The sequence below is a fragment of the Zootoca vivipara genome, chromosome 1 (genome assembly GCF_963506605.1).
Source record: "Zootoca vivipara chromosome 1, rZooViv1.1, whole genome shotgun sequence".
Taxonomy (NCBI): Eukaryota; Metazoa; Chordata; class Lepidosauria; order Squamata; family Lacertidae; genus Zootoca; species Zootoca vivipara.
The window spans coordinates 106,210,194-106,235,309 of NC_083276.1; the positions used below are offsets into that span (position 1 = coordinate 106,210,194).

Genomic DNA, 25,116 nt, shown 5'->3' on the forward strand with positions numbered 1-25,116 from the left:
TGGATCTAGTTTAGTGCCTAGAATATGGACCCATAGTGCCTATCTGAGGACCCATAGGTTCTGTGATGGAGGATATAAATAAAACCTATATAAATAATATATAATATAAATAAAACTGTTATCTTTAATAACAGCCACCCAGTCGCAAATATTCCCTTTTGGGGCAAGGTGCTCATGAGGAATGACAGTGGCCAAGCTTCAGATGTGCTTAGAAGAAACAAGATTATCTGGACCCATTTAAGTCTGGCTTCAGGCTTGGTCATGGCACTAAAACTGTCTTGGTCGTCTTGGTAAATGGCATTTGCCTAGAAAGCAGTAGTGTAACCTTGCTTGTCCTTTTATCTCTCATGACATTTGGTACCATTGACCACAGTATCCTGGAGGATAGCTTTAATACACACAAACCTCTGACTTGCATCCATTCACAGAGAGGGTATTTTCCTCCTGTTGTTTTCTGTTTCTGCAAAGGAAACAATTTCCTCAATATAGTAAGTTAAATCTAGAATCTCTCTCGCTCTCTTGTTTTAGCTCCCTAATGCACGTGCTGATCACATGCTGGAAGATTAGCATCATGAACATGGAGAGGCAGTGTGCAGGATGGTCTAGCTGATGGCTGAAGATATGAAAACGACATAGCTTTAGACCAAGTCAGACCATTGTGGTCCATTTAGTTCAGTGTTGACTGCAGTATAGGCTGGGAGCAGCTCTTCGGAGTTTCAGGCAGCAGACATTCCCAACCCTACCTGGAAGGGTTCAAAGCAGGTGCTCTACCCCTGAGTGAAGGTATTTCCCATAGCACCATTAGCTCTGACTGCATCATAGAACTGCAAGGGACCACGAGGGTCATCTAGTCCCACTTCCTTGTGGTCCCTTCCAATTCTACAGTTCTATGAAGCAGTTTATTTATTAAGCAGAAGAGGAGGAAGCAAGTCCTAGGCTCCGTCAAGGTGTCTCATCTCACTTGGCAATTATTATTAAGCACAGTCGTACCTTGGGTTTTTGAACAGCTTAGTCCTCGAACATTTTGGGTCTCAAACACTGCAAACCCGGAAGTGACTGTTCCGGTTTGCGAACTGTTTTTGGAAGCTGAATGTCCGACAGGGCTTCCGATTGGCTGCAGGAGCTTCCTGCAGCCAATCAGAAGCCAAACTTTCGTTTCTGAACATTTTGGAAGTCGAATGGACTTCTGGAATGGATTCCGTTCGACTTCCAAGGTACGACTGTATGGGAGAAGTGGAAGACTAAACAGGCACACAACTTCCTTGCAAGTCAAGTAATTGTTTTGACTGTATTCACCTGCTAATGAAAAAAAAGTACAGAAGACACCTCAGAACAAGATTACTTTTTAAATCTTTATTAACTTTGATGTTTGTGGGTGGTTTTTTAAATACTGAAGAGTACAAAAACATTTTAAACATTTTAATCAGGTGAAAAGCACTGAAATCAGCTTAAATTATCTCACAAGTACAAATCTAATCACCATTGAAGCTTTCTACTAAATCTACTATTTCTAAGGCCATGACCCACAAGTAGGTTTTGTTGCGAACTCTCAATACAGATATATTAAGGCATTTGCATTCATTCACATCATGATATTTCCCACAATATCGCAGAATAGATATCCCAGAAAAAAACCCGGCACACACAATTAAAAACATAATTTTAAAAGTTTCTATCAGAATATTATACAAATAAACACTTCATAGAAACACTGGAATCTTTTGTGCATATTTATCTACATCTTGCATCACTGAATAGCCCTGATAATATATTTAAAATAAACTTTCCATTTTTAGATTCACATCAATAAAGAAGCCCACAAGTGCAAATAGTCATAAATTCAGTAATGCTGAGCACACTTATTTAGTGGAAATTGCCCCAAACCCTGGTTACTACTGCACATGCAAAAGAGTACTTGATGGAGTATGCCCTGCGCTGGGAGATACATACGTCTCAATACATATGCCCCCAGTTCTTTTCTCTGCCACCTAAGCAGGTGACTGGCGCTGTCAAAAGATAACCACACCAGTCATCTGTTTGGTACAAGGACCTGTGTGTCAGGGCGTACATTAGAAACAGGTTGTGATGCAAGTTTTATTAAATAGTGAACAAGCTTCTTCACCATTACTAATTTAGGACTTGGTTATGGGCATTTTATTCATCTAAATATTCTAAATCATGCTTCCCCCCAAAAAAGACAAAGTGCATTTTTTTCTCCTGTGTGTGTGTGTACATCCACATGCACACACACATCACTATGATTCACCAGTCCCACATGGGCTATTATAGGCACTATATTAAAGACTTTTCTGCACAAACATTTTGTGTGCAACAAATGTCCATTTTTTGCCCATTTGTTGTACACAGCAGCAGTTGTGTTATCACAATTTCCAGATACAGTGGTACCTCTACTTACGAATTTAATGCGTTCCGAATGCACATTTGTAAGTTGAAAAAAATTGTAAGTCGAATCCCATAGGAATGCATTGGGAGAAAAAATTCGTAAGTCGAAGCAACCCTATCTAAAAATTCGTAAGTAGAAAAAATTCTATCTAAACCGCATCCAAGATGGTGGACGGAGCTCAATTCGTAAATAGAAACATTCGTAAGTAGAGTTATTCGTAAGTAGAGGTACCACTGTATTAAAAGAGGAGAATTTTGTATCTTGGAGATCACAGCCTACCCAAGCTAGCACATTCACTGCTGTTGGGCACTTGTTGGAGATTTTCTGAGACAGTGCGTGTCCAGTTAAATATCTCCTCCCCAAAACGCTTAGATGTTTCTTTTTAAAAAAGGTGTGCAGAGCTACATACGTGGCCTTCCTTAAATATCACACTATCACCCTCCCTTATTATGTACTAAGATTATTATACCTCTGTCCCCGAAAAGACACTTGCGGGCAGAAATGCATGAGTAGCACACTTTAAATAATCCTGCAGAAATACCCCAGCTGAAGAGATCTATAGCAGGAAGAGACTAGTAGTAGCAGTCCAGAAGAGCTAACTGTGAAGTTGGACAAAGGCCTACTTGTATATATAACACCATAGGCGATGTTACACAATCTTGAAAAAAGGGACTCACATGCACACACACACACACACACACACACACGAGTCCAAAGGAAAGCTAATAGGGTGGCTTTCAATTTGCTAATTAGAACAAGACTGAATAGCTACATGCTCCTATCTCTATGCATAGTATGCAGAACAATGGACGTTGGGCCAAGGAAAAGCAGTCCAGAGCCCTACGCAGCCAAGGATTTCCTGCTCTCGTACATGAAGATTTCCTTCATGTATCTGTTAAGGCACCTCTTTTCTATTTGCATATGGAGTGCTTTTGTCTCGTTTATTAAATGGGAATCCTCTACCTATGTGGGATTCTTGGGGGGCTTTTTTGGCCAACCCCCCCCAGCATAAAAATAGAGTAGTAAGCCAATTATTTTTTAGTATTATCTTTGACAGCATTCCCTAAGTCAGTAGTATTATCAGAATTAAATATTTCCATGGTATATTTTTTTATTAAATTAATGGAGTTATAATAAGAATAGAAGCTGTCCCTTTATTTTGTCTAAGAGACAAATATTATGCTACATTTTAATTGATATGTGTCTTATAATTACCCTTCTTCTTCTAAAGCTCACTTAGGGGTTGGCCGCTGTGTTGAGGCCACTTTGATTTGCTCTATGTGACAACTGTCACCACTTGGTGAGCTGGTTGTGTGCAGAAGCTTATCACATGAAGCCAGGTGTTTCTACCACATCATAACACAGAACCAAGAAAAAAGACTCTTTGGTGACATGGGGGGAGGAAACACCACCTAGAAGTAGGAGCTATACAGTAGGAGCTATAGTCAGAAGAAGAAAATGTGGGCGACCCCATTTAACTGTGGGAGTGCTTTGACCCCACACGTCTGCGTGTCTTTTAGATGCTAAACAATGCGTTGCATTCAATGAAGACCAACTTAGAGGACATCCACAGAAATTAACGGACATAAGTAGGGCTAACAATGCATATAGCTCAATATATTTTCTCTATCAGTATAGAACAAAATGAGTACCCCTTTAGAAGTACCAAAATATGGCAGAGGTAATAAAGACAAATGTCAAACAATCAACATGAAGCACAGTCTTTCTCCAGGTTCCACTCTTTATAGGCTAGTACATACTAGGGGTCTGAACCTTTCATTTAGCCCTTGGTTTCTATTTGGCCTCTTACATTAATATGTATGGGGATGGTATGGCTTATTAAAGTTAAAAATGTTTTCAAAATGCAGACTGACAAATTGTTGTTATTCTTTTAACTGCTGTAACTAAAAAGCTAACTAAAGAACTGAACCAAAGATGGGAGGGATCTTTGGAACTTTTATTGGAAAAGGTCAACATTTCAAGTTTACATTAAAAACATTTCAAGTTTCTTTCTTTTTTTAAAACAACCCTTCTGTACCCCAATAGGTTTTAAGTAAAAGAGTATGGTTGATACAAGTTATTACATTATGTATTTTGCATCCAGTGAGTCGATTCCAAAAGATTCTCTAGGCATCAATCATACTTCAGATAGGAGAGCATGTCCAAAAATCGGAGCATGTCCAAAATCAGTTTCAGGGTCGTATCTCAATGTGCATGTGCAAAACTTAAAGACCATGGAAAGTGCAAAGTCTGATTGGAGTTTAAATCAGTTGATGAAACACAGTAGACTTTCCCTCCTCCTTTCAAATGTGGGGGGAAAGGTTGCTGTCAAACCCTGAATAAAAAATAGATACTGAACCCAGAGGTCAGCATTTACCTGCTACTGAATACATTTGGTATAGGTTTGCCAAACCGAAACCTATAAAATTACGCCTAAACAGCCCAATCCAGAAGGAACTATTCCTCAGTCACCATCTCTGGAAAACATTGTGTCCGTTTCATCTTCGTACAACCCCCGTTCGTAGCGTACTGAAGAGAATCCGCCCCAATTCAGTCGTTTCTTCTTATACAGGAAGCATATCAATCCAGCAACAAGTGTGACAATAATTAGAATAGCCACAGCTATTGCCCCTCCTATATGATTAGAGACTGTAAGAAAAAAAAAACCAACGTCATCTATCCGTAACTATTAATCTAGAAGCAACTTGACTGAAAATCACATATATTATACTGTATAGGAGTTGCGCGAGGCTACTTCATGCCAGCAAGCATGCAAAGCATTTCCCTGCCCTTGCTCCTCTCATTTTCAGCAAGAAAAGCCCTTCATTGATTTGACGGGCTCTTTGCATTGAGGAAATATGGGCATTCTCTATGACCTCTGTCCATGTTCGCAGAAGCACAGGGAGCCACTACACATTTGCAGGAAAGGAAGGTTTTTGTAGGAAGATGGGTTTTCTCCTCCTCCACAGATCTGTATTTATTATGTGTAGTATTAGGTAAAGGTAAAGGGACCCCTGACCATTAGGTCCAGTCGTGACCGACTCTGGGGTTGCGTGCTCATCTCGCATTATTGGCCGAGGGAGCCGGCGTATAGCTTCCAGGTCATGTGGCCAGCATGACAAAGCCGCTTCTGGCAAACCAGAGCAGCACATGGAAACACCGTTTACCTTCCCGCTGTAGCGGTTCCTATTTATCTACTTGCATTTTGACGTGCTTTGGAACTGCTAGGTTGGCAGGAGCTGGGACCAAGCAACGGGAGCTCACCCCGTCACAGGGATTCGAACCGCCAGCAAGCCCTAGCCTCAGTGGTTTAACCACAGCGCCACCTGGGTCCCTATGTGTAGTATTACCTATAGTATTATTATTAGTGTCATGATGATGATGATCTGCATCTTACTGATAAAGCAACATCACATACAGTTGTTCCTGATGAGAGATGGACCCCCCCCCCCCGCTGACACAATCACAGGCCAGTTTAAAAAGCTACATTATTTTAAAATCAAAATTATACATACCTTGAGGAGCTTTGCAAACAACTCTGCTTTGGAGATTTTTGCAGTCAGTTTTGGACCATGTACCATTTGTTGAAAACAAAACGCTACATTTACCATTGGCTTTTTCTTTACTCTTTTCCCAGTTGACATATTTAATCTCTGAGCCATCAAGCCACTTCAAGGATTCAGCTGTATATTAGGGGGGGGGGAACCCCACAAAAAGTTATTCCTTAACAGCAAAAATGTGCTGCAATTATTACAGTGTGTACAAGCAGCAATTCAATTATATAATGTTCAGAGCCGGAAAAGTCAACTAAGCACCAATAGTCAAGAGTCTATTCCATTTCTAAAACCTTTAGCGCTGGCAGAAGGATGCAGAGAGCTGAAAAGCAGGAAAGCCTAGGAAAGAAGGTCTATGGTAGGTATACAGCAGGGGTCAACAACCTAAGGCCCATGGGCCGGAAGCGGCCCGCAGAGGTTGTTTGACCGGCCCACAAGCCGCGCCTGAATTGAGTTGCCTGCTTGCGCGCTGCGCTAAACTGGCACAGCACAGGGACTCGCTTCCATGGCGCTGAAAACCGCATCTGTGCATGCACAGATGTCAAAAATCATGTCTGTGCAGACGCTGAAAATCGTGGGCACACACACCCATGGTCCCGCCCACAGAGGGATCTCTGTGGGACCGATCTGGCCCAGGCAAGATAAACCTTGCTGACCCCTGGTGGAATGGATAGAAAACCATGAGGCCAGAAGAAAAAGTGGGAACTAACAATCTCTCTACGCCTGCATATGGCCGCGAGTTGCAGAGCTAGGCAAGGATGAAATGATTTGAAATAACCAGGTACATACATCCTTGGCAACTGCCCCCTAGCCTGGCTAATTGTCTTTCTCTGTGCTTTTATTTACAGCATGGAAAATATGCCAAGTTGCAATGCACATTTGATTTCTATTCATTAAAATTTTAATACTGTAATGCACTTGTAGTGCACAGTAAATTTCAGGAGCATAATCCAAATAAAACTTAGGTTTCCTAAAATCAATGGAAATATGGAATGCAGCTAACTCTCCTTGAAGTATGAACAGGTGCCTGACTTCACATGCCTTGCTTATTATGCCTTGTACAGTATTAGGTTGCAATCCTAATCCCACTCCCTAGGAGCAAGTCCCACTGAATTCAATGGAGCTTACTTCTGAACCGGCGCGGTTAGGATTCCAGTCTTAACAGTTATTAAGTCACAACTGCTTCATAGTTATTCACTGCTTACCATTTTCTTGCATTCCAAGCCATACTCTGCCAGTGATGAAATAATGTTCTCGTAAGTGTGCACTCACAAACTTATTTTCTTCCTCATTTTCTATAGTCAAAAGTGTTGCAGAAGGATCTAAGTGGATAATGTTAGTGGTCAAAAGTAAAAATAACTTCTTGAAAGTTCTCTTTATTAACATTTATGGAAATATTTTATGGCAACATTTAAAGTAATATCAAAAAAACAACTCCCTATCCAAAATATTCTTATATATTATTGTCTCTTTTTTTAGACATAACATGATACATAATTTGGACATACCAAGCTTCTTGCAGACTTCTTTAGCCTCTTTCCAATTGTATATAGAGAAATTGTAAAATGCCAAATCAAATGCATAGCAATGCTGTTCATACTGTATCCACTGTGAAGCACTACCAGTAGTTTTTGGGCAGTATGTGGGATTTTCTGCTTGCTTTGAATGTACTTCTGTGAAAATATAAATATCACCATCATCATCATCCAAACATCTTGAGGCACTCCTATCATCCATTCAGGTGGTTCAATGGAGCCTCGATAAGCCATTGCCACATAAACGCAAACTGACTGTTGGCACACACACACACACACACACACATATATCTGCTGCTGTGTTGGAGCAGTCATTTACTGTAAAGGTACAGGACTATGATCCATCCCAGGGCATCCCAGGGAATACAGACCTTTCCCTCTGATACCCGAGATGGAATTCCAGAGTCGACCTCTAAATGCCAGTTTCTGGGAGAATGCTGTTGTACTCAGATCCTGCTTCGATGTTTCCCATAGGCAGCTGGTTGGCCACTGTGAGCATGGGATGCTGGACCAGATGAGCCACTGGCCTGATTCAGCATGGCTATTCTTATATTCTTAAGGTTTTGGTGGTCCCCCCCCCCAGGGAATTGTACTTAGGCTTTAATCTCTCTCTCTCTCTCTCTGTCTCTAGTCTTGGTCAACAATCCTCAGCATGTTACTTAGAAGGTTTCAAAACCAGAAGGACTTGCTTTTAAGGAAATGCTTTAAAGTACAGTGGTACCTCGGTTTACAAACACAACTGGTTCCGGAAGTCTGTACTTAACCTGAAGCGAGCTTTCCCATTGAAAGTAACGGAAAGTGGATTAATCTGTTCCAGACGGGTCCGCGGAGTACTCAACCTGAAGCGTACTTAACCCCAGGTATGAGTGTAATTGGTTCCGGAAGTCTGTACTTAACCTGAAGCGTACTTAACCTGAAGCAAACTTTCCCATTGAAAGTAATGGAAAGTGGATTAATCTGTTCCAGACGGGTCCGCGGAGTACTTAAACTGAAAATACTCAAACCGAGGCGTACTTAAACTGAGGTATGTCTGTATAGGGCCAGGGGTTGGGGTGGAATCTGCCCTCATCGTTCTCTTTGGTCTTAGCACTACACCGGGCACATGAATGCAGACTTACTATTTGAAGGGTAGTAGCAAATAGCACCATCAGCATGACGCGAGCAATCCAAGCGATTCCAAAATCCTTTAGTGTCCAGTGAGAAACAATTTCCAGGAGAATGTGAATGCTCATATTCCCAGGGCTTGTAGTCAAATGTGCTTCCATCAGACCACTCAAAATCAGAATCACTTTCCTAGAAAAAGAGCAATTCGATTCCAGTTGAACAAGTGCAGATGTCACTTTTTGTTTTAGCAAACAATGGGATAAACAGACACCACAGCGAATTATTGGACCACAGCACCAGCGTCCCTACAATGTGTTTAATGTATGAGTCATGTTAAAATATTGTTAACAAAAACGAAAAGCAGGCTCAAAACCTTTAAAGATAACAGCATGGGGATATGGTTGTAAAAGCACATGAAACAGTTCAAACTCACATTATGATTGGATAAACCAATCCAAAGTGGATATCCATCTCTTTTTACAATATTTTCCAGAAAGACTTGCTGTGATTCGCTCTGTACGCTGGCTAAATCGCTGCCATTTTGCTTGCATTCTCTCCATGCATCATACCAACTGAGCTTTTTTTGAAGGATCCAGTACGTGTTATTACCATGGGGTAGTTTCTCGGGCAGTGGTGGTTTGTATTCTTTGGGTCCTATTTCAATATTACAACAAGGACAGAAGTTTAGGTGGTTTTTTTTTTTAGTTTTAGGCATATGTAAAAAAAAATTAATAATAATTTGGAAATTCAATCCAAATTGCAGATATTGCTTACCCATTTCAATTTTACAGACAAGGATGCTGTGTAGGCTAAATTGCAGAGGTAACCAGTTGCCACTGTAATTGTACATATCCCAGACACCATCGAGACCAATACCAGCAACAAAATTATTATTCTTTACATAAGGTCTCCCCAGTCTCCAGTTATTATATGAGAGGTATGTGTCATCAACCCACTTCAGATTACCATCTGCAGAAAACAAACAAACAAAAGTTTCCATAATGAGTGCTACAGATTTTATTTAAAAAAGAGGAGTGGGCTGAAATTACCCCACAATGGCGAACGTTAACATTACTGGAAGGTCTGTAATAACCAACACTTGACTTAGAAATAAAAGGAGGTACCTTTTGCATATGCTATTTGGATGTAGCCGGGTTGGTTGACTGTATGAACAATGTTTTAAAAAATGTTTTCCCACTTTAGAATTGTTTCTTATAATCAGAATTAAATCCAGAAAAACCTATATTAATACACCCACACACCCCAATGCATCTAAATACTCACATAAGCATTCATAACAAACATGAGCCATCCCTTTAAATGGTGCACTGTGAATGCACCAACTGTTGGGATATAGTAGTTCATTTTACTATAACACCTTTGCTGGTAGAGATATCCAGTATGGAAAATGTTCTCGTTGGAATTGGGCAACAGTATTAATGCTAACATCCAGATTTTCTCTCTGCAGATGGTGAGATACACAATTCTGCACTTTAATCCCTATACCTAACCTGAGGTATCTAGTTTCTGTTACTATTCTATGTTAACTCTTACTTGTTTTATGTTAGCATTGTACTAGTTTTATTAGAACCGTTAACTATGACAAGAGGAAAAAATAAATCAGTATTTTAAAATCTACCTTCTGGTGAAAAAAATGTATTTGGGGGGAAATTTTCATAAAGGTATTTCCTCAGAAAATCTGCTCTTTAGTGTTGAATCAAAGCAAATGTCAATACATGGAAAATCCAGTTGACATTTGCTCCGATTCAGCGCTAAAGATCAGGTTTTCCTGGGGGAAAGCAGTGGGGACAAGTGGAAGTCTGGATGAGCCCAAAGTTTTTTCCATCTAAATTATTCCTTCTTAGCAGGGGAATCTTTGAAGATACTGTGAAACATGGTAAAATAAAATCTATCAAACAGGTGAATACCATTTTGCCCCAACAGCTGCAGTATACCCACTGTGTAAATTCATTAGAAACATTTTTTGTTTACATGAAAGCAGCACAGAATCTCCCTTCTGCAGAACCAGAGTTGCAAGTGAAATAAGTGGGCTGAAGTTGTGCAATGAAGGGCTTGAGGAAGGAAACTACCTGTAGGGTTGCCATATTTTGAAGAGCGAAAAAGAGGACACACTTGCTGGCTGGCGCCTGGGGTGTGGGAATGGGCACATTCTACAATGTCCTTTCAAAGTATACAAAAACAAGGACCTGGTCCTTTCCTGCACCATGCAAAACTCACACAGTATGTATATGATTTGTACTTGGTTGTCTGGTACTGCATATACAATATAAAAAGTAGCCCGGCCCTGCACCCCCAGACAGAAATGTTACCCCTGAAAAAGAGGACATGTCCTGGAAAAAGAGGACGTATGGTAACCTCAACTGCCATATTTGAGCAATAATCAATTAACTCTCAAAAGCAGATGCACCAGGAACATTAGGCATTTAGTATTTCTTGTCAGATTAAAAATGACAGGCATGATTAATGGCTTTTGAGCCCCCAAATCTGCATCCAGCCTGCATCTTCTTTAGGTTATCATTAAATTCTACAATAAAAATAAGCTTGAATAAGGAATGAATTATCCAAAGCGCTCTTGAGTAAGCTTAAAGACTCTCTCACCCATCAACCTGCATTTGACAATTTTAACTCTAATCAAATATAGATTTTTCACACACACAAAAAAATCCTCATCAATGGCTGTAGACAATGTCATAAGCTTTGGTTTCTTCGTATGTTTAAGAAAGGCATTCATCCTAGTAAGAGGGCTTTACAGAACTTGCAACTTACCATCAGTGTCATAAACCAGACCCAACCACAGCCAGCGAGCAAGGCCACTAAAAGAATGCAGCTGCTCAACAACAAAACTATTTTCATCTTCATCCCGGATATTCAAGAGGGAGGCATTCATATCTGTTGAAATAATTTTTAAAAGTCAATGGATTTGGCAGGGTTTTATAGACAGTTTATGAAATGAATTCAAGGAAGGGGCTACCAAGGTTTAGCCATTTACCTTAGTTTTTAAACCAAAACAAAAAAATAATACAGTGGTGCCTCCCTTAACGAATGCCCTGCTTAACAAAATTTCCGCTTAACAAAAGGTTTTTTCTAGTGGAGGTTTCCTCGCTAGATTAATTCATTTTACGAAAAATTCGTCTAGCGAATCGCGGTTTCCCATAGGAATGCATTGAAATTCAATTAATGCGTTCCTATGGGCAAAAAAAAAAATCATCAATGCATTCCTATGGGATTCGCTAGACGAATTTTTCGTTATAAGAAAAAACCAATGGAACGAATTAAATTCGTCTAGCGAGGCACCACTGTAATCTTGAATGATTAGTGACAGAAGTCAGCTGCTCTCTCTTAGGTCTGGATGTACAGAGGTCATTCATGGTACATAGATTACGGTAAAAGTGTAGACGGGGTGAGGAACCTTTGGCCCACCAGGTGCTGTTGGGTTCAAGGGAGACATGCCTGGCAGAGTGGAGCAGCAGCAATAGCCATTCTGCAGCAGGGTTGTCGCTGCTTCCTGGGAAGGGTGAAGTGGTGGTGAAGCAGGGTTGCGTAGATGCATGGCAGAACCAACTCAGTGCTCTCTTCAGTACACCCAGAAAGTAGTCAATGTCGCACTCTTCCTGGTAAGCGGCAATGACCCTGTTTGCAGGAGGTTGTTGCTGTGGCTCCACCCCACTGATGAACTGCTCCTTCTTGGACCATAGCTCCCATCATCTCCATCCATTGGCCATGGCTGGTTGGGGCTGATAGGAATTGTAGTCCAACATCTGGAGGGCACCACAATGGCTCTCTCTCGTGAAGGCTCTGCAGTGTGTGAAATGGGAACTCCATATTGGGCATCATTAGGAAATGGACTGTAATAGTCTTTCCTATAAATCTATAGTGGGAGATTGTCTAGTGATCTGGTTGACACATTCACACACACACACACATCACAGAGCAGAACACTTTCCAAATACAGTGAAGGTAAAGCATGTGAAGCTTTTCAGTAAAGGGGGGAAAAGATGAGTGAGGGGTAATATGACAGAGGTTTATAAAATTATACAAGATGTGCAGTGGATATAATTTTTCTTCATCTCCCATACTTTTAGGGTCATCCAATGAAACTAAATTGGTAGTACATTCAGGACAAACTAAGAGAAAGCAAACCTTCACACAATTACCATATAGCATTGACGACCATAAGATGTAGTACAGGCATCCCCAAACTGTGGCCCTCCAGATGTTTTGGCCTACAACTCCCATGATCCCTAGCTAACAGGACCAGTGGTCAAGGATGATGGGAATTGTAGTCCAAAACATCTGGAGGGTCGAAGTTTGGGGATGCCTGATGTAGTATAACAGCCGCTAGATTATATGGATTTAAAACAGCATTAGACAAATTAATGTAAGGTGGCAGTAGCAGCTGAGAGATACTTATCTACAGTAGGTAAACCTCAGAAGATGGTATAGCTTTCAATACCAATTGCTCATGGCAACAGCAGGGAATGTTCATGATCCAGCAGAACTCAAATGCTTTTTTTAACTATATAAAACTGCATTCACTTTTTAAATGCTTTTTTTGGTAAGAAGCCTACACACTGGAATCCCTTTTCCCTGGAAGCCCTTCTAGCAGAAGATCAAGAGAAGTTCTTTTAAAAGGTATCAGTTCTCTTAAACTTAATCTAGATACGAAAGAGGTCCAACATAGTTCACATTAGCACACTGTAAATCTAGATAGCCAACAGATGTTTTTATTGCAATGTTTTTCTAAGTCTGCCGTGAGCAGAGTGCAAGCAAGGCCAGAGAGAACCACATTTATAATACAAGTCTCCAGTGACATACAATCCTTACCTTGGAGTAAGCCCAATGAGCTCATTGAGGCTCCTTTCTGAGCAAACATACAGAACTGCATTGTAAAATCTGCACAGCTACCTGTATGTAGATAATTCTGTGCCTGTTCACAGATATGATCCCTGCTGATTTCCTTTGACTAATAAAGTACAACCACATGAATAAACATTAGTGGTAACATGGAGGCAACTGCATGGTTCCCAAGACTGCAGTTCTAAGGGGGTAAGGGGAGAAGTGGGTGTTTTAGTGGAAATTGCTAATGATGTACTCTTATGGAAGAAACAAGCAGAGGCCTCTCAGGTCTGAAAAAAAATGATTCAAAAGTTATGAACACAGAAATACAAAAGAAACTTTAAACAGAAACTTCTTACTCATCATCCTGCATAAATGGTGGGCTTCATCAGACTTCAATCCTTTCCATCTGTCTTTTGCTATCATGAATGAATAACAACTGTTTCGAAATGGCACCCATGGTGTATTCTTAATCTTGTGTGGGCATTTAATAAAGTCCTCAGGTTTTTCCTCGGGTTTTTCAGTTTCAACTAAAAAAAGAAAAGAAGTTACATTTTTTAAAGGCACTTCACATTTACTGAAATCAAAATTAGTTGGCCTAGAAAGCAACTTGAAGGAGGTAAGGAAAATACAGACAATCCATTTACTAGATCAGCACTGATGGTGTGGAGAACATGGAGCAACACTCCGGCCCCTGACCATTCACCACTGGTCCCGTCCTTGGATCACAACAGCTTTCAGACGCAAATATAAATAGCAACAGTTCAAGGATTGGGGGAACGTAGGCATTTTACACAATCCGTGACCTGCATCCCAGAGGGAAAGCAATTTCCAAAGAGGACCTACAAGGTCAATTAAAAGGCACTCATACTACCTGGTTTCAGGTAGCTCAGGCTCATTCTTTTGCACACTTCAGCATCACTGAAATACCCCTGAACATATAGGAAAATAATATCTGGGATGTAGCAATGTTTGAGCGTCTCACCAGACACAGGAGAGCAAGTAAAGGCATAATGAACAGAGACACTTTCCAAGACACACGGACCCCTTTCTTTAACTATATTAATGACCAAAATCAAGACCTTCTTATACCAACCACTTGATATTGTCAGTGGAGGAGTTACGTAAAGTAATGTTTGCATGTTGAACGTGCAAGTGTATGTCTAAAGACAATGGATATAACAAACACTATTAGATGTACAGTACTGCTGGATTTTGGTTTAATGGTTATTATTTTTTTTAAAAAAAACCCAATATTTTTTTAAAAGAAGAATATAATGAAATGTTTTCACTAGTTCATTTCAATGTATCTAAAAGCATTCTCAAAGCAGTAGCATATATTTTACATCAGGGGTCCCCAGACTTACCGGCGTTGGGCGCTTACTGGCGCGGCGGCGCGCTTCCAGGGTGGAAAAAGCGCCGAAAATCCATTGTGCGCATGCGTATGGGCCTCCCCCGACCCGGAACTGCACCAGAAATGACCTCTTCCGGGTCGGGAGAGGCCCATACGCATGCGCACAAAGGATTTTCGGCGCTTTTTCCCCGACCCGGAAGAGCGCTGCCGCGCCGTGCGCCGTAAGAGCGGGCGGCGGCGGGTGTCCTCGTGGGCCGGATTGGCAGGCCAAATGGGCCGCATCCGGCCCCCGGGCCGTAGTCTGGGGACCCCTGTTTTACATAGTAACTGTTAAAGCCTACTTGCTGAAAGGTAGCAAATTGCTCCTGGCTTTTGCATATAGCAGTCAGATGTTTTCCAAAGTCCATCTCCGTCCAAATATACGCATTCATCAAGTAAATCTTCATCTTCTTTGGACCATTGACTAAAGCTAATGTGCTTTCTGTCAGACCAGTGATAATGAATTCCATCCTGGTGGCATAACCATAAAGAAAAAGGGCTTGCATTATGAAGCTCAAAGACAAGTAAAAGCAATTCCTTGATGGTAAAACACCTCCTTGGCATGCAGAAGGTCTAAGGTCCAATCCCGGCATCTTCACGTAAGGGTAGGAGAGACCCCTGCCTAAAGCCCTGGAGTGCCACTGCCCGTTAATTTCGAACAGTACTGTGTCAGATGGGCCAATGTTCTGAATCAATATAATGTAGCTTCTTGTGTTCAATATGATTCAATGGGTACTGCTAATCTTCAATACAAGAACTCCAAGTTCAAATCCTAAATGCATTTCATGTATCGGTTTTGTTTAAGGTCTGCTTAAAGCAGAACAAAGCAATACCAGAATCTGAGTATATTTGTTGACCCACCCAGGGAGATATACCCGTTTGTAATTTGAGTGTGTTGTTACTTTTGCAGGTTAACTCTAGTGATTCTCAAGAAAGTTGGGTGTGCTTTGCCAACCCTCCCCCCACCACAATGGTTTAAGAGGGACTGGACGGACTTTACTTTCTAATTAATGTGCTGTGCTCATTTTATATAACACAGCTATTTATTTGTATATTAGGCTTTTAAAACATATATTCAAAAGACATGTTGCTGCCACAGACAAAAGCGGCAGCAAAGGCCTGTCATTTTATCCCATCGCTTAATACAGCTCAGTAGGTTTTCCCCAATGACATATTTTGAATGGGTTGAGAAACAAGCCTTACATCTTTGCTGGAGAGTCCAATCCACAGTGGGTAATAACGGGCAGCCTGCGTAGCAAGAAAAGCCTGCTGGTATTGTCCTGTGATGCTAACCAGCTGCATATTATTCTGCAGGCACTCCTGTTGTGCATCATCCCATGTCAAGTTCTTCAGAATTATGGTGTAAGTGACATTTAGATAGCTCACAGTGACATTAGACACTTGCTGTGTCTGGCTTTCTGCCTCATCTAATGAAAGAACAAAACAGTTGAGCAAAAGAAATGGTATCATTCATCTACCATTTTATTTTTAGAAGAAAAAAACACATCACCTAGGTCTTGGGCAGATTTTGTTTTAAACTGTTAAAAGGCATTATACCCATGGTCTAAACCACTGAGCCTTGGGCTTGCTGATCAAAAGGTTGGCGGTTCGAATCCCCGCAACGGGGTGAGCTCCCATTGCTCGGTCTCAGCTCCTGCCAACCTCACAGTTCGAAAGCACGCCAAAAAGTGCAAGTAGATAAATAGGTACTGCTATGGCGGGAAGGTAAATGGTGTTTCCGAGCGCTACTCTGGTTTCGCCAGAAGCAGCTTAGTCATGCTGGCCCCATGACCCGGAAAAACTGTCTGTGGAGCTTTACAGGCTCCCTCGGCCTGTAAAGCGAGATGAGCGCCGCAACCCCAGAGTCATCTGCGACTGGACTTAACTGTCAGGGGTCCTTTACCTTTTTTTTAACCCATGTTAAAAAAGACAGCTACCGAGACAGCTCTGGTAGCCTTAACAGATGATCTCCGTAGACAGCTGGATCGAGATGGGTCGGGACTGCTGATTCTTTTAGACCTGTCAGCAGCCTTCGATATGGTCGATCATGACCTTTTAGACCACCGCCTTGCCGACGTGGGGATTCAGGGCACAGTCCAACAATGGCTGCGTTCCTTCATCTCAGGTCGGGGACAGAGAGTGGCGCTAGGGAGGGAGTTGTCGCCGCGGCACCCCTTGGTGTGTGGAGTCCCGCAAGGCGCAATCCTTTCCCCAATGCTTTTTAATATCTTTATGCGCCCCCTTGCCCAGATTGTCCGGAGTTTTGGGCTGGGTTGTCATCAATATGCTGATGACACCCAGATCTATCTGTTGATGGACGGCTGCCCTGCCTCAGCCCCGGACACACTCACCAGGTGCTTGGAAGCTGTGGCTGGATGGCTACGTGGGAGCCGACTGAAGTTAAATCCTTCGAAGACAGAGGTCCTCTGGCTAGGTCGGGGCGACATGGGGTTGGGGGGCCAACTCCCATCTTTTGCAGGGGCTCAATTGGTACCAGCGCCTTCTGTCAAGAGTTTGGGTGTAACCTTTGACGCCTCCCTTTCCATGGAGGCGCAGGTTGCATCCACAGCAAAGGTGGCATTTTTCCATCTCCGCCGCATCAAGCAGTTGGTCCCTTACCTCTCTCGCCCCGATCTGGCCACAGTGATCCATGCGACGATCACCTCCAGGCTTGACTATTGTAACTCGCTCTACGCAGGGTTGCCCTTAAAGCTGACCCAGAAACTCCAGCGGGTGCAGAATGCCGCGGCGAGGCTCCTTACAGGGTCCCGGCCGTGGGATCACATTCATCCAGTGCTTTACCAGCTGCACTGGCTCCCGGTGGAGTACAGGATCAGGTTTAAGGTGCTGGTTTTGACCTTTAAAGCCCTATGCGACTTGGGACCCTCGTACCTACGGGACCGCCTCTCCTGGTATGCCCCGCGGAGGACCTTAAGGTCCACAAACAATAATATTCTGGAGATCCCGAGTCATAAGATGGCTAGATTGGCCTCTACTAGAGCCAGGGCCTTTTCAGTACTGGCCCCAACCTGGTGGAACGCTCTTTCCCAGGAGACCAGGGCCCTGCGGGATTTGTCATCTTTCCGCAGGGCCTGCAAGACAGAGCTGTTCCGCCTGGCCTTTGAGTTAGACTCAGCCTGACCCCTGTGTTTTTCTCCCTCATGGCTTGGATTTATGGCCTACTTGAAATGAGGCTGCACTTTAAATTTTAATACTGTATTTTAATCTGTATTTTAACTAATTGTTTTTATGTTTTATTGTGGTTCTGTTGGTGTCAGCCACTTATGGCCTACTTGAAATGAGGCTGCACTTTAAATTTTAATACTGTATTTTAATCTGTATTTTAATTAATTGTTTTTATGTTTTATTGTGGTTCTGTTGGTGTCAGCCGCCCTGAGCCCGGTTTTTGACTGGGGAGGGCGGGGTATAAATAAAAATTTATTATTATTATTATTATTATTATTATTATGTTGTACATAATATTCTTAGTGAGGTGGTAATATTAGAACTGCCAACATTAGTTGAGCAATCACTTAGAGGTCAAACAATCAAAAAACACATTGATCAACTAAAATATTGCCCTTGATTAATCAATATTTTGTTTTATTTTTTAAAAAGCGAATATAAGTACTTATAAAAACTGCAGCTGACACAGGCACCATTTTAAGTAGTATTCCTTACCGTGTGTGAGAGAATGTAAAATGACCTATCCTAAAATGAAACCTCCTTTGACACACTCCATGCATCATCTAATAATGAAACTATTGTGCATTTTGTTTTAATAATATTTTGTCTCATATGCAATTTACTATTCTCAGACTTACCTGACTTCATCTGACATATGGCCACAGTTTGAATACTGGCACAGGAAGTGAAATTCCAAGTTCCAGCATATGGTGATTTCGGATTGTTGAGCAAAACAGCACACTGGTTAATCACCTCGTCATCAAAAAACTGAAAAGCAAACAAACCAAGAAGGTGGAGTAATAGTAGATTAGCATATTTCATTAAACAGGAGTGGGGAACCTCCAGTCCATGGGCCCAATTTGATCCACTTGGGTTGGATGTGAGGTCATGTGTGGGGAAGGAACCAACATAGCTACAAAGGAAAAACTGGGAACTTACCATGAGATCCCGACTGTTCCTTTGCTAGAGCTGACTGGCAGTGGCAGAGTGCCTACAGTAGCATGAAGCCATTTATATTGAAACTGCTGTTGAAAATGGGAGTTTCCCCCATTTTAGCAGCGTTTAATTCACTTATAATGAAAAGCCTACAACGCAGAAAAAACCCTCCAATGACTCACATCATGCTCAATCTTCCTTAGTCTTCCATGCAGCAATGGGTGGAAGTTGGAATATACCAATTCACTGCCATCTGTCCATTTGTTTTCACGTGCACGTATATCAAAGTGCAAACCAATCCAAATATTTGGGGGCTTACCAGGAAGCAAGGACGTTATAAAATCTGTTGGGCAAAAATAATAATAATAACTTGACTGCATAGGGTAATGCAACTTCTACTTCTGTTAAATTTACAGCATTTTGTGGGCTGTAAATAATCTTATTTAGACAATATACGCCAAAGGCTAATTGGCGCAATATCGGCAATTTGGCAGCTATAAATGGAAGCAATCTTTCGTTTGCTTTGATGGCTTTCCTCCTCCACTTCCATCCCTTAAGATCATTTTGGGCAATACTTGATCTGCATTTATATGAGACTCAAGTTCCTTCTGAAGCTTAGAAGTTGCATCCAAAGAACATCTCCAATGTTTTGGGGCCTGATTTTGCAAATTTGTAGTAATAGATAAGGTCAGACTAGATCACTCTCAATTTCTTCTTCCTCAGATAACATTCACCTCTTCTCTTTGCCATGCTTCTAAGTCATGGAGAGCTGCCATATCATGCCACTGATGCTTATTTCCAAAGGGTGGTGGTCTTCCTTTGCCAATTTTATGAAAAATGGATGCTGAGTGAACGTGATTTGCTCAAGAACACGGAGTGAGTAACATAGCTAAATCCACACTGTCCAGAATTCTCCCCCCCTCCCCCTCACAAACACAAAGGATGGACAAATCTGTCAATTTTAACTTCCCTCAGTTTTTTATTTTCTAGTATTCTGTTCAACTTGCCACATTTCTGCATTAGTTTGCTTTAAAAATAAAAAAATGCATCCACACCAACCCCCCCCAGCATTTTAATGTGCACTTCTCCCCAATACAGTATACAGATTTTTACAAGCAGTTCTCCCTATTGCAATGCATTTTTGCATGTTACACAAAAGCCATACGTATATTTCCTCTAATGTACACATTTAGTTTAGTTTGAGAAATAAATTGTAACATTCAGCTAAGTGCTTGTAAGCTTATCTGCGTTTTGGTTTTAGGAAGTGTGAATTAGGCAAGATCACATTAAAATGCGAGCTGAATGGATTTCTGCCCACCTCCCTAATATATCACCCAGATAGGTGGGCAGATTCAAGGAGCGGGAACTATTCACATTTCCACAACAGTTTTTAGCAAATCTGTAAGAAAACTGGTACCTACAATATCCGCAGAAACATAAAAATCATCAATGCAGTGTGTTTTATAGAAGAGAACCACACTTTATAAGAAGTATCAAATGTTATCACTTTACCTTGTTCAGTTTGGCTTGTGATTGATGGAAGGAAACCTCCCAAACTTTGACAATATTCGTCTGCCTTCTGAAACTTAACATCTTTAGGGGGTACCATGTAGTAACACTGTAAGAATATTTTATTTTATTTTATTATAAGCACTCTGTCTAAAGTACCTGGATTTCACATTAGCTTTTATGATTAATTTGAGGGGAAATTTACAGAGCAGAACAAAATCAAAGGGGGAAAACACCTTACAAAAATATTTTAATTGCAGGCGAAGGTCACTATTATTTATTTACTTTTTATTTATTAGATTTATATACCACCCTTCATCAAAAGATTTCCAGGTGGTTCACAAGAAAACTATACAGTTTTGCAAATACTCATCAAGTTTTGGAGATTCTTACAAGGCGCTTTCTAATAAATATTACCTTATCCATAAAAACAAGCCAATTTTCGCGACACTTCCTGCGAGTTGGTTTATAACCAGGGTCGTGCTTCTCCAATAGCGATGCATTATATTTCTCACAGATGAAGGGGAGTTTTGTACTGCAGCTTATAGTGCTGTCTGCAGGAATCACAGACACATATACGTATGTATTAGTATTTATCTATGCTTATATTCATACTGCATTTACTGTGTATTATTTCCACAAATTCTGAAAGGCAAAGGACTGGACATCAAAGCAGGGTCCGGATACAACTATAAACTCTGAATGCCGTACTGTAGGGTGGTCATCTGCAAAAGAGGAAAGGATTTCTTCAGCTTTAATAGCTGTGTAGATGGGAGACTGCCGTGCAAGCCGAACTGCTGAAATTCCCTCTTCTACACAGCTATTAGGAGTCCTGCCCTCTTTTGCAGCTGGCCATCCCCAAGACATCCACAAACAGGCACCGCTAGCTGAATATTTTGATGCCTTTAACATCCAGAACAGCTCTCCAACTCCATAAAATTACTTTATTAGAAGTAGTGCAGCTTCTAATAAAAAGTCTAAAGGAAAACTTTTTCTCTAGGACTGAAAGGATGGGGGGAGAATAGTATCTTAGCATTGTTAAATTAAAAAATTAAGCACTTACCTCTGTACCAACTTTGATAAGAAATATGCCAACAATTCCTATAGTATCGTTCATGATAGTGTGAAAATACTGAAAACCTAGGCACAATGAAGAATTGAATTATTTCAGATTTGCCCTCTTGGTGCATGTAAATATTTATTATCATTGACTAGCTTGCTCATTTCTTTTTCATGTGTCCTACTGCACAAGAGATTTGTTGACTCACTGCAGAAAGGTACAAAATGGAGCTGGCATCTTAATTTTTGCAGCTACAGAGCACAGCTGCCAAATTCTGAGGCTTCTGCTGCAGCGTGACAACATTCTTACATGTTTATTATATCTAAGAAATCCTGAGCCTCAAACTCAAGTAACTTGACCTATGACCATAATACGTTCATCATCACTAGATCATATTCATTAAGTGAATGGCAAAAGTATTTCAGACATATATAGACTTTGATGGTTCTACGTACAGTGAATGGTAGCGACTTGCAGGAGCTGTGTATTTCAGCCACCAACTTTGTCTTTCGTCCGATAACTGCAAAAACAAAAAGGAGATGTGTTAGCATCAAATGCCATGTTACATCTCAACCTAAGTACAGTGGTACCTCTGGTTGCGGACAGGATCCGTTCCGGAGCTCCGGTCAGATCCCGAGGTTTCTGCAATTGGAGGTGCCTGTTCTGCGCATGCATGTGGCATGATAAGGTGCGTGCAAACAAACCTGGAAAAATACTTCTGGGTTTGCTGCTTTCGCAACCTGAAGGTCTGCTGTATCAGAAAAGTATGGAATCCTGCATAAATTCTATATAAAGTATATACTGTATACCCTAAATACACTAAAAAAACACATTACCATGCAAACTAAAGGCAGATAATTTTTAAGCCTTCTCCCTCAGGTATTCAGTAGATCCTAGTTTTTAATAAAATAATCCCAAGAGCATTTCCAATGCCATAGTAATAGAAGCAAGTGTGAGACTTACAGGCAAGTTTCTTGGTGCAGATTCTTAAATTTTAGAAACTCAAGGCCTGTTTTGCCTGCAGTATGGGAGAAGGATTGCTCCCACTTTTTACTCTGAAATCTGGATACATGGGTGTTTCGTGCAAGCATAGTTCTAAAGAATATCATCAATGAGAATTAGGCATGCTCTGGATTACCCTTTACTCTGTCCCCTTCCTAGTACTAAGAGGAAAAGCTGGAGAAGAAGGATAAGAGAAGAACGTTTTTTCATTGGATGCAGGAAAAACACATTTGCTATATATGCTGTCAGACAAGGGTATCCTACTTCTCACAGGCTTTTCCTGAACAGCTTATAGCAACAACAAGGGGAGGTTGTTTTTTTAAAAAAAAACTATTTTGGCACGGACATTTTCACAACAAAATATATCCAAGAGACAAAGCAATAAATTACATTTGCAATTGTGTTTAGAATTCCCGTTAGTGCAGTGAAAGAGGCCACAGACGCTAAATCACTTCCATTATTAGAACAGTACAGAGCAGCTTCTTGAAAGCTCAAGTGCTTATTTGGCACAAACCAAAATTCAGACCCATCAATATTCAGTACTGGTCCCTGAAGTCCATCTCCATCTACAAAAGAAAGAAAGAAAGAAAGAAAGAAAGAAAGAAAGAAAGAAAGAAAGAAAGAAAGAAAGAAAGAAAGAGAATGCCACACACCTAAGTTTAAACTAAATGAAACATTGCATGCACACACAACCCCACCTCCAATTTCACAATGTTATCTAGTAGTGGTAGATGAACTATTGTAACAATGAAGTGAATTAACAGTTATCTAAAAAAAATTACTGTGCTTTAATGCAGGAAACTCTGCAACATCATTATTATATTTCTAGATCACTCTTCATCTGGCAATTGTAGGGCAGCAAGGAACCACAGATAAAAGCCAACATAAAAACCCCAACCCCCCCCCCCAGTAAATATGAGCATATGCTTCCCCATGGGCAAGGCTCTAAGACATTCACAAAACTAAGCAAAGTAACAAATGAGTCCCTCTAAAAATATATCAAGTTTCTGATGTTGTGCTCTGAGACACAATGTCCCCCAAAGTATGATATGAGGACAGCATTGTCTGTGGAGGCCTCAATAGCTGCAAGGCAAACAGAAGGAGCACATTCACCTTGTGGGGAGGAATATACCAAAGAAGTATGTATGATCTCCACGAAAGTCAAATGAAGATACCTTTAAATCAGGGGTGGGGAACCTTTGACATTCAAGATGATGTTGGGAGTCATAATTCCCTTCTTTCCTGACCATGCTGATGGAAGCAAGAATCCCACATGTGGAAGGCCGTAGGTTCCCTATCCCTGCCTTAAGTTGATCAGCAAATGATCAAGAACAGCAATTTTATGAGCGATACATTTTGGAGATTGTATGTCAATGGCTAATAAGATAGTTGTGACCTACAGAATAGCCTCAGATCAACGTATTTGAGACAGCACTATGCTTTTATGTTCCATTATGACGTTAAAGTGCTCTCTTAAATTTACTATCCATGGATTAATGAAGACGGAGAGACACCCTCTCACTGACTTTTCTTCAACGTCACTTGCTATTTTCCCTGAAGATTTGCCAAATTTAAGTTACTATATAAAGTACTGTAAGATTATTTCAGGTTTCAGTCGGCTTTTGGATTCAGGCCCACGATTCAACAGGGAACAAAGTAAGGTATCAGTCTAAGAGTCGCTCTGCTTGTGTTTGAGTAAGTTGTTCAGAGTGCGAAGCCAAGCCGTTATGTAAGATGAGATGAAATCCATTGGATTCTTTCACTCACCTGACCACTGCTGGGCTGGGGGCCACAGTAAACCCTCTGGCCAACTGAAGCAGTGTTACTAGAGAATAGCAGAGAGCAGGCTAACAACTCCCTCTGCTTGCAGACTGCATTGAAAGTAATGAAAATAAGATACCTGGGGATCCAAGTTGCTAAAGGCTGTTTTTGAGATCACTGGCACTTTTGCAGACCTATACGTGGCTAGCACCTTTATCAATGGTGTGTAGGAAGCTAAGTTGTTCGCTTACCTGGTTTGTACCACTCTGGTGTCTTTGGAGTACGACCTGTTGATGAGATTAAGGAAAATTAGGGCATGCCAATTTCCCTTTTATCAGAAGAAAAGGAGAGCTGGAATTTTCAGGAGCTGTTTTGTCATTTTACCCAAAAGGTGCAAGCAGTAAAGTTTTATTACAGCTTACAAACTTAAACACAACTGCAATTTGAAAAAACAACTAACCAACCATGTAGCTTGCTTATTATGTTTGTTTGGGAGGGGCTCAGGTGAGTTGCTTGGGGAGGGGAGGTTTGGAAAAGCTGTGGGGGTGACAGGCAAAGGTGGTTGAAGTGTAGAAGGTGGGGCAGGTCAGGATGGGGGGGGGATGAGGGTTTGTGGCGAGACAAGCAGAATGAGCACGGGAAGTAGTCCTTTGTATATAATGCATATTTCTTTTGAGTAAAGAAGCATTGTTCTCTAAAGTAGGAATGGAAGAGGCATGGAGATTTTTGTTATACCTGTTTGAAAAGATTTAAGTGCCTTTTGTAAAACTATGTATTTCACTATAACAGATATTGCCATGTGTTGCCCTTTGTCT

General features: G+C 41.1%; 1 protein-coding gene across 2 annotated transcripts in view; it reads right to left on the minus strand.

Annotated features, from left to right (window-relative positions):
• Positions 1–1,201: 1,201 nt before the first annotated feature.
• LY75 (lymphocyte antigen 75) overlaps positions 1,202–25,116 on the minus strand; it is a 54,943-nt gene continuing 31,028 nt past the window's right edge. For both annotated transcript variants that reach the window (XM_035132363.2, XM_035132362.2), the window contains exons 17-35: positions 24,553–24,588; positions 22,931–23,106; positions 21,994–22,058; positions 21,542–21,618; positions 20,896–21,032; positions 20,482–20,587; positions 19,152–19,312; positions 18,672–18,801; positions 16,051–16,274; positions 15,150–15,318; positions 13,814–13,984; positions 11,385–11,507; positions 9,372–9,566; positions 9,031–9,251; positions 8,612–8,786; positions 7,467–7,631; positions 7,164–7,280; positions 5,920–6,087; positions 1,202–5,053 (exon numbers count right to left, since the gene is read on the minus strand). In XM_035132363.2, coding sequence (XP_034988254.1) covers positions 4,869–5,053; positions 5,920–6,087; positions 7,164–7,280; positions 7,467–7,631; positions 8,612–8,786; positions 9,031–9,251; positions 9,372–9,566; positions 11,385–11,507; positions 13,814–13,984; positions 15,150–15,318; positions 16,051–16,274; positions 18,672–18,801; positions 19,152–19,312; positions 20,482–20,587; positions 20,896–21,032; positions 21,542–21,618; positions 21,994–22,058; positions 22,931–23,106; positions 24,553–24,588 — 2,801 coding nt within the window. In that variant the 3' untranslated portion in view covers positions 1,202–4,868. The remainder of the gene's footprint in view (positions 5,054–5,919; positions 6,088–7,163; positions 7,281–7,466; positions 7,632–8,611; positions 8,787–9,030; positions 9,252–9,371; positions 9,567–11,384; positions 11,508–13,813; positions 13,985–15,149; positions 15,319–16,050; positions 16,275–18,671; positions 18,802–19,151; positions 19,313–20,481; positions 20,588–20,895; positions 21,033–21,541; positions 21,619–21,993; positions 22,059–22,930; positions 23,107–24,552; positions 24,589–25,116) is intronic.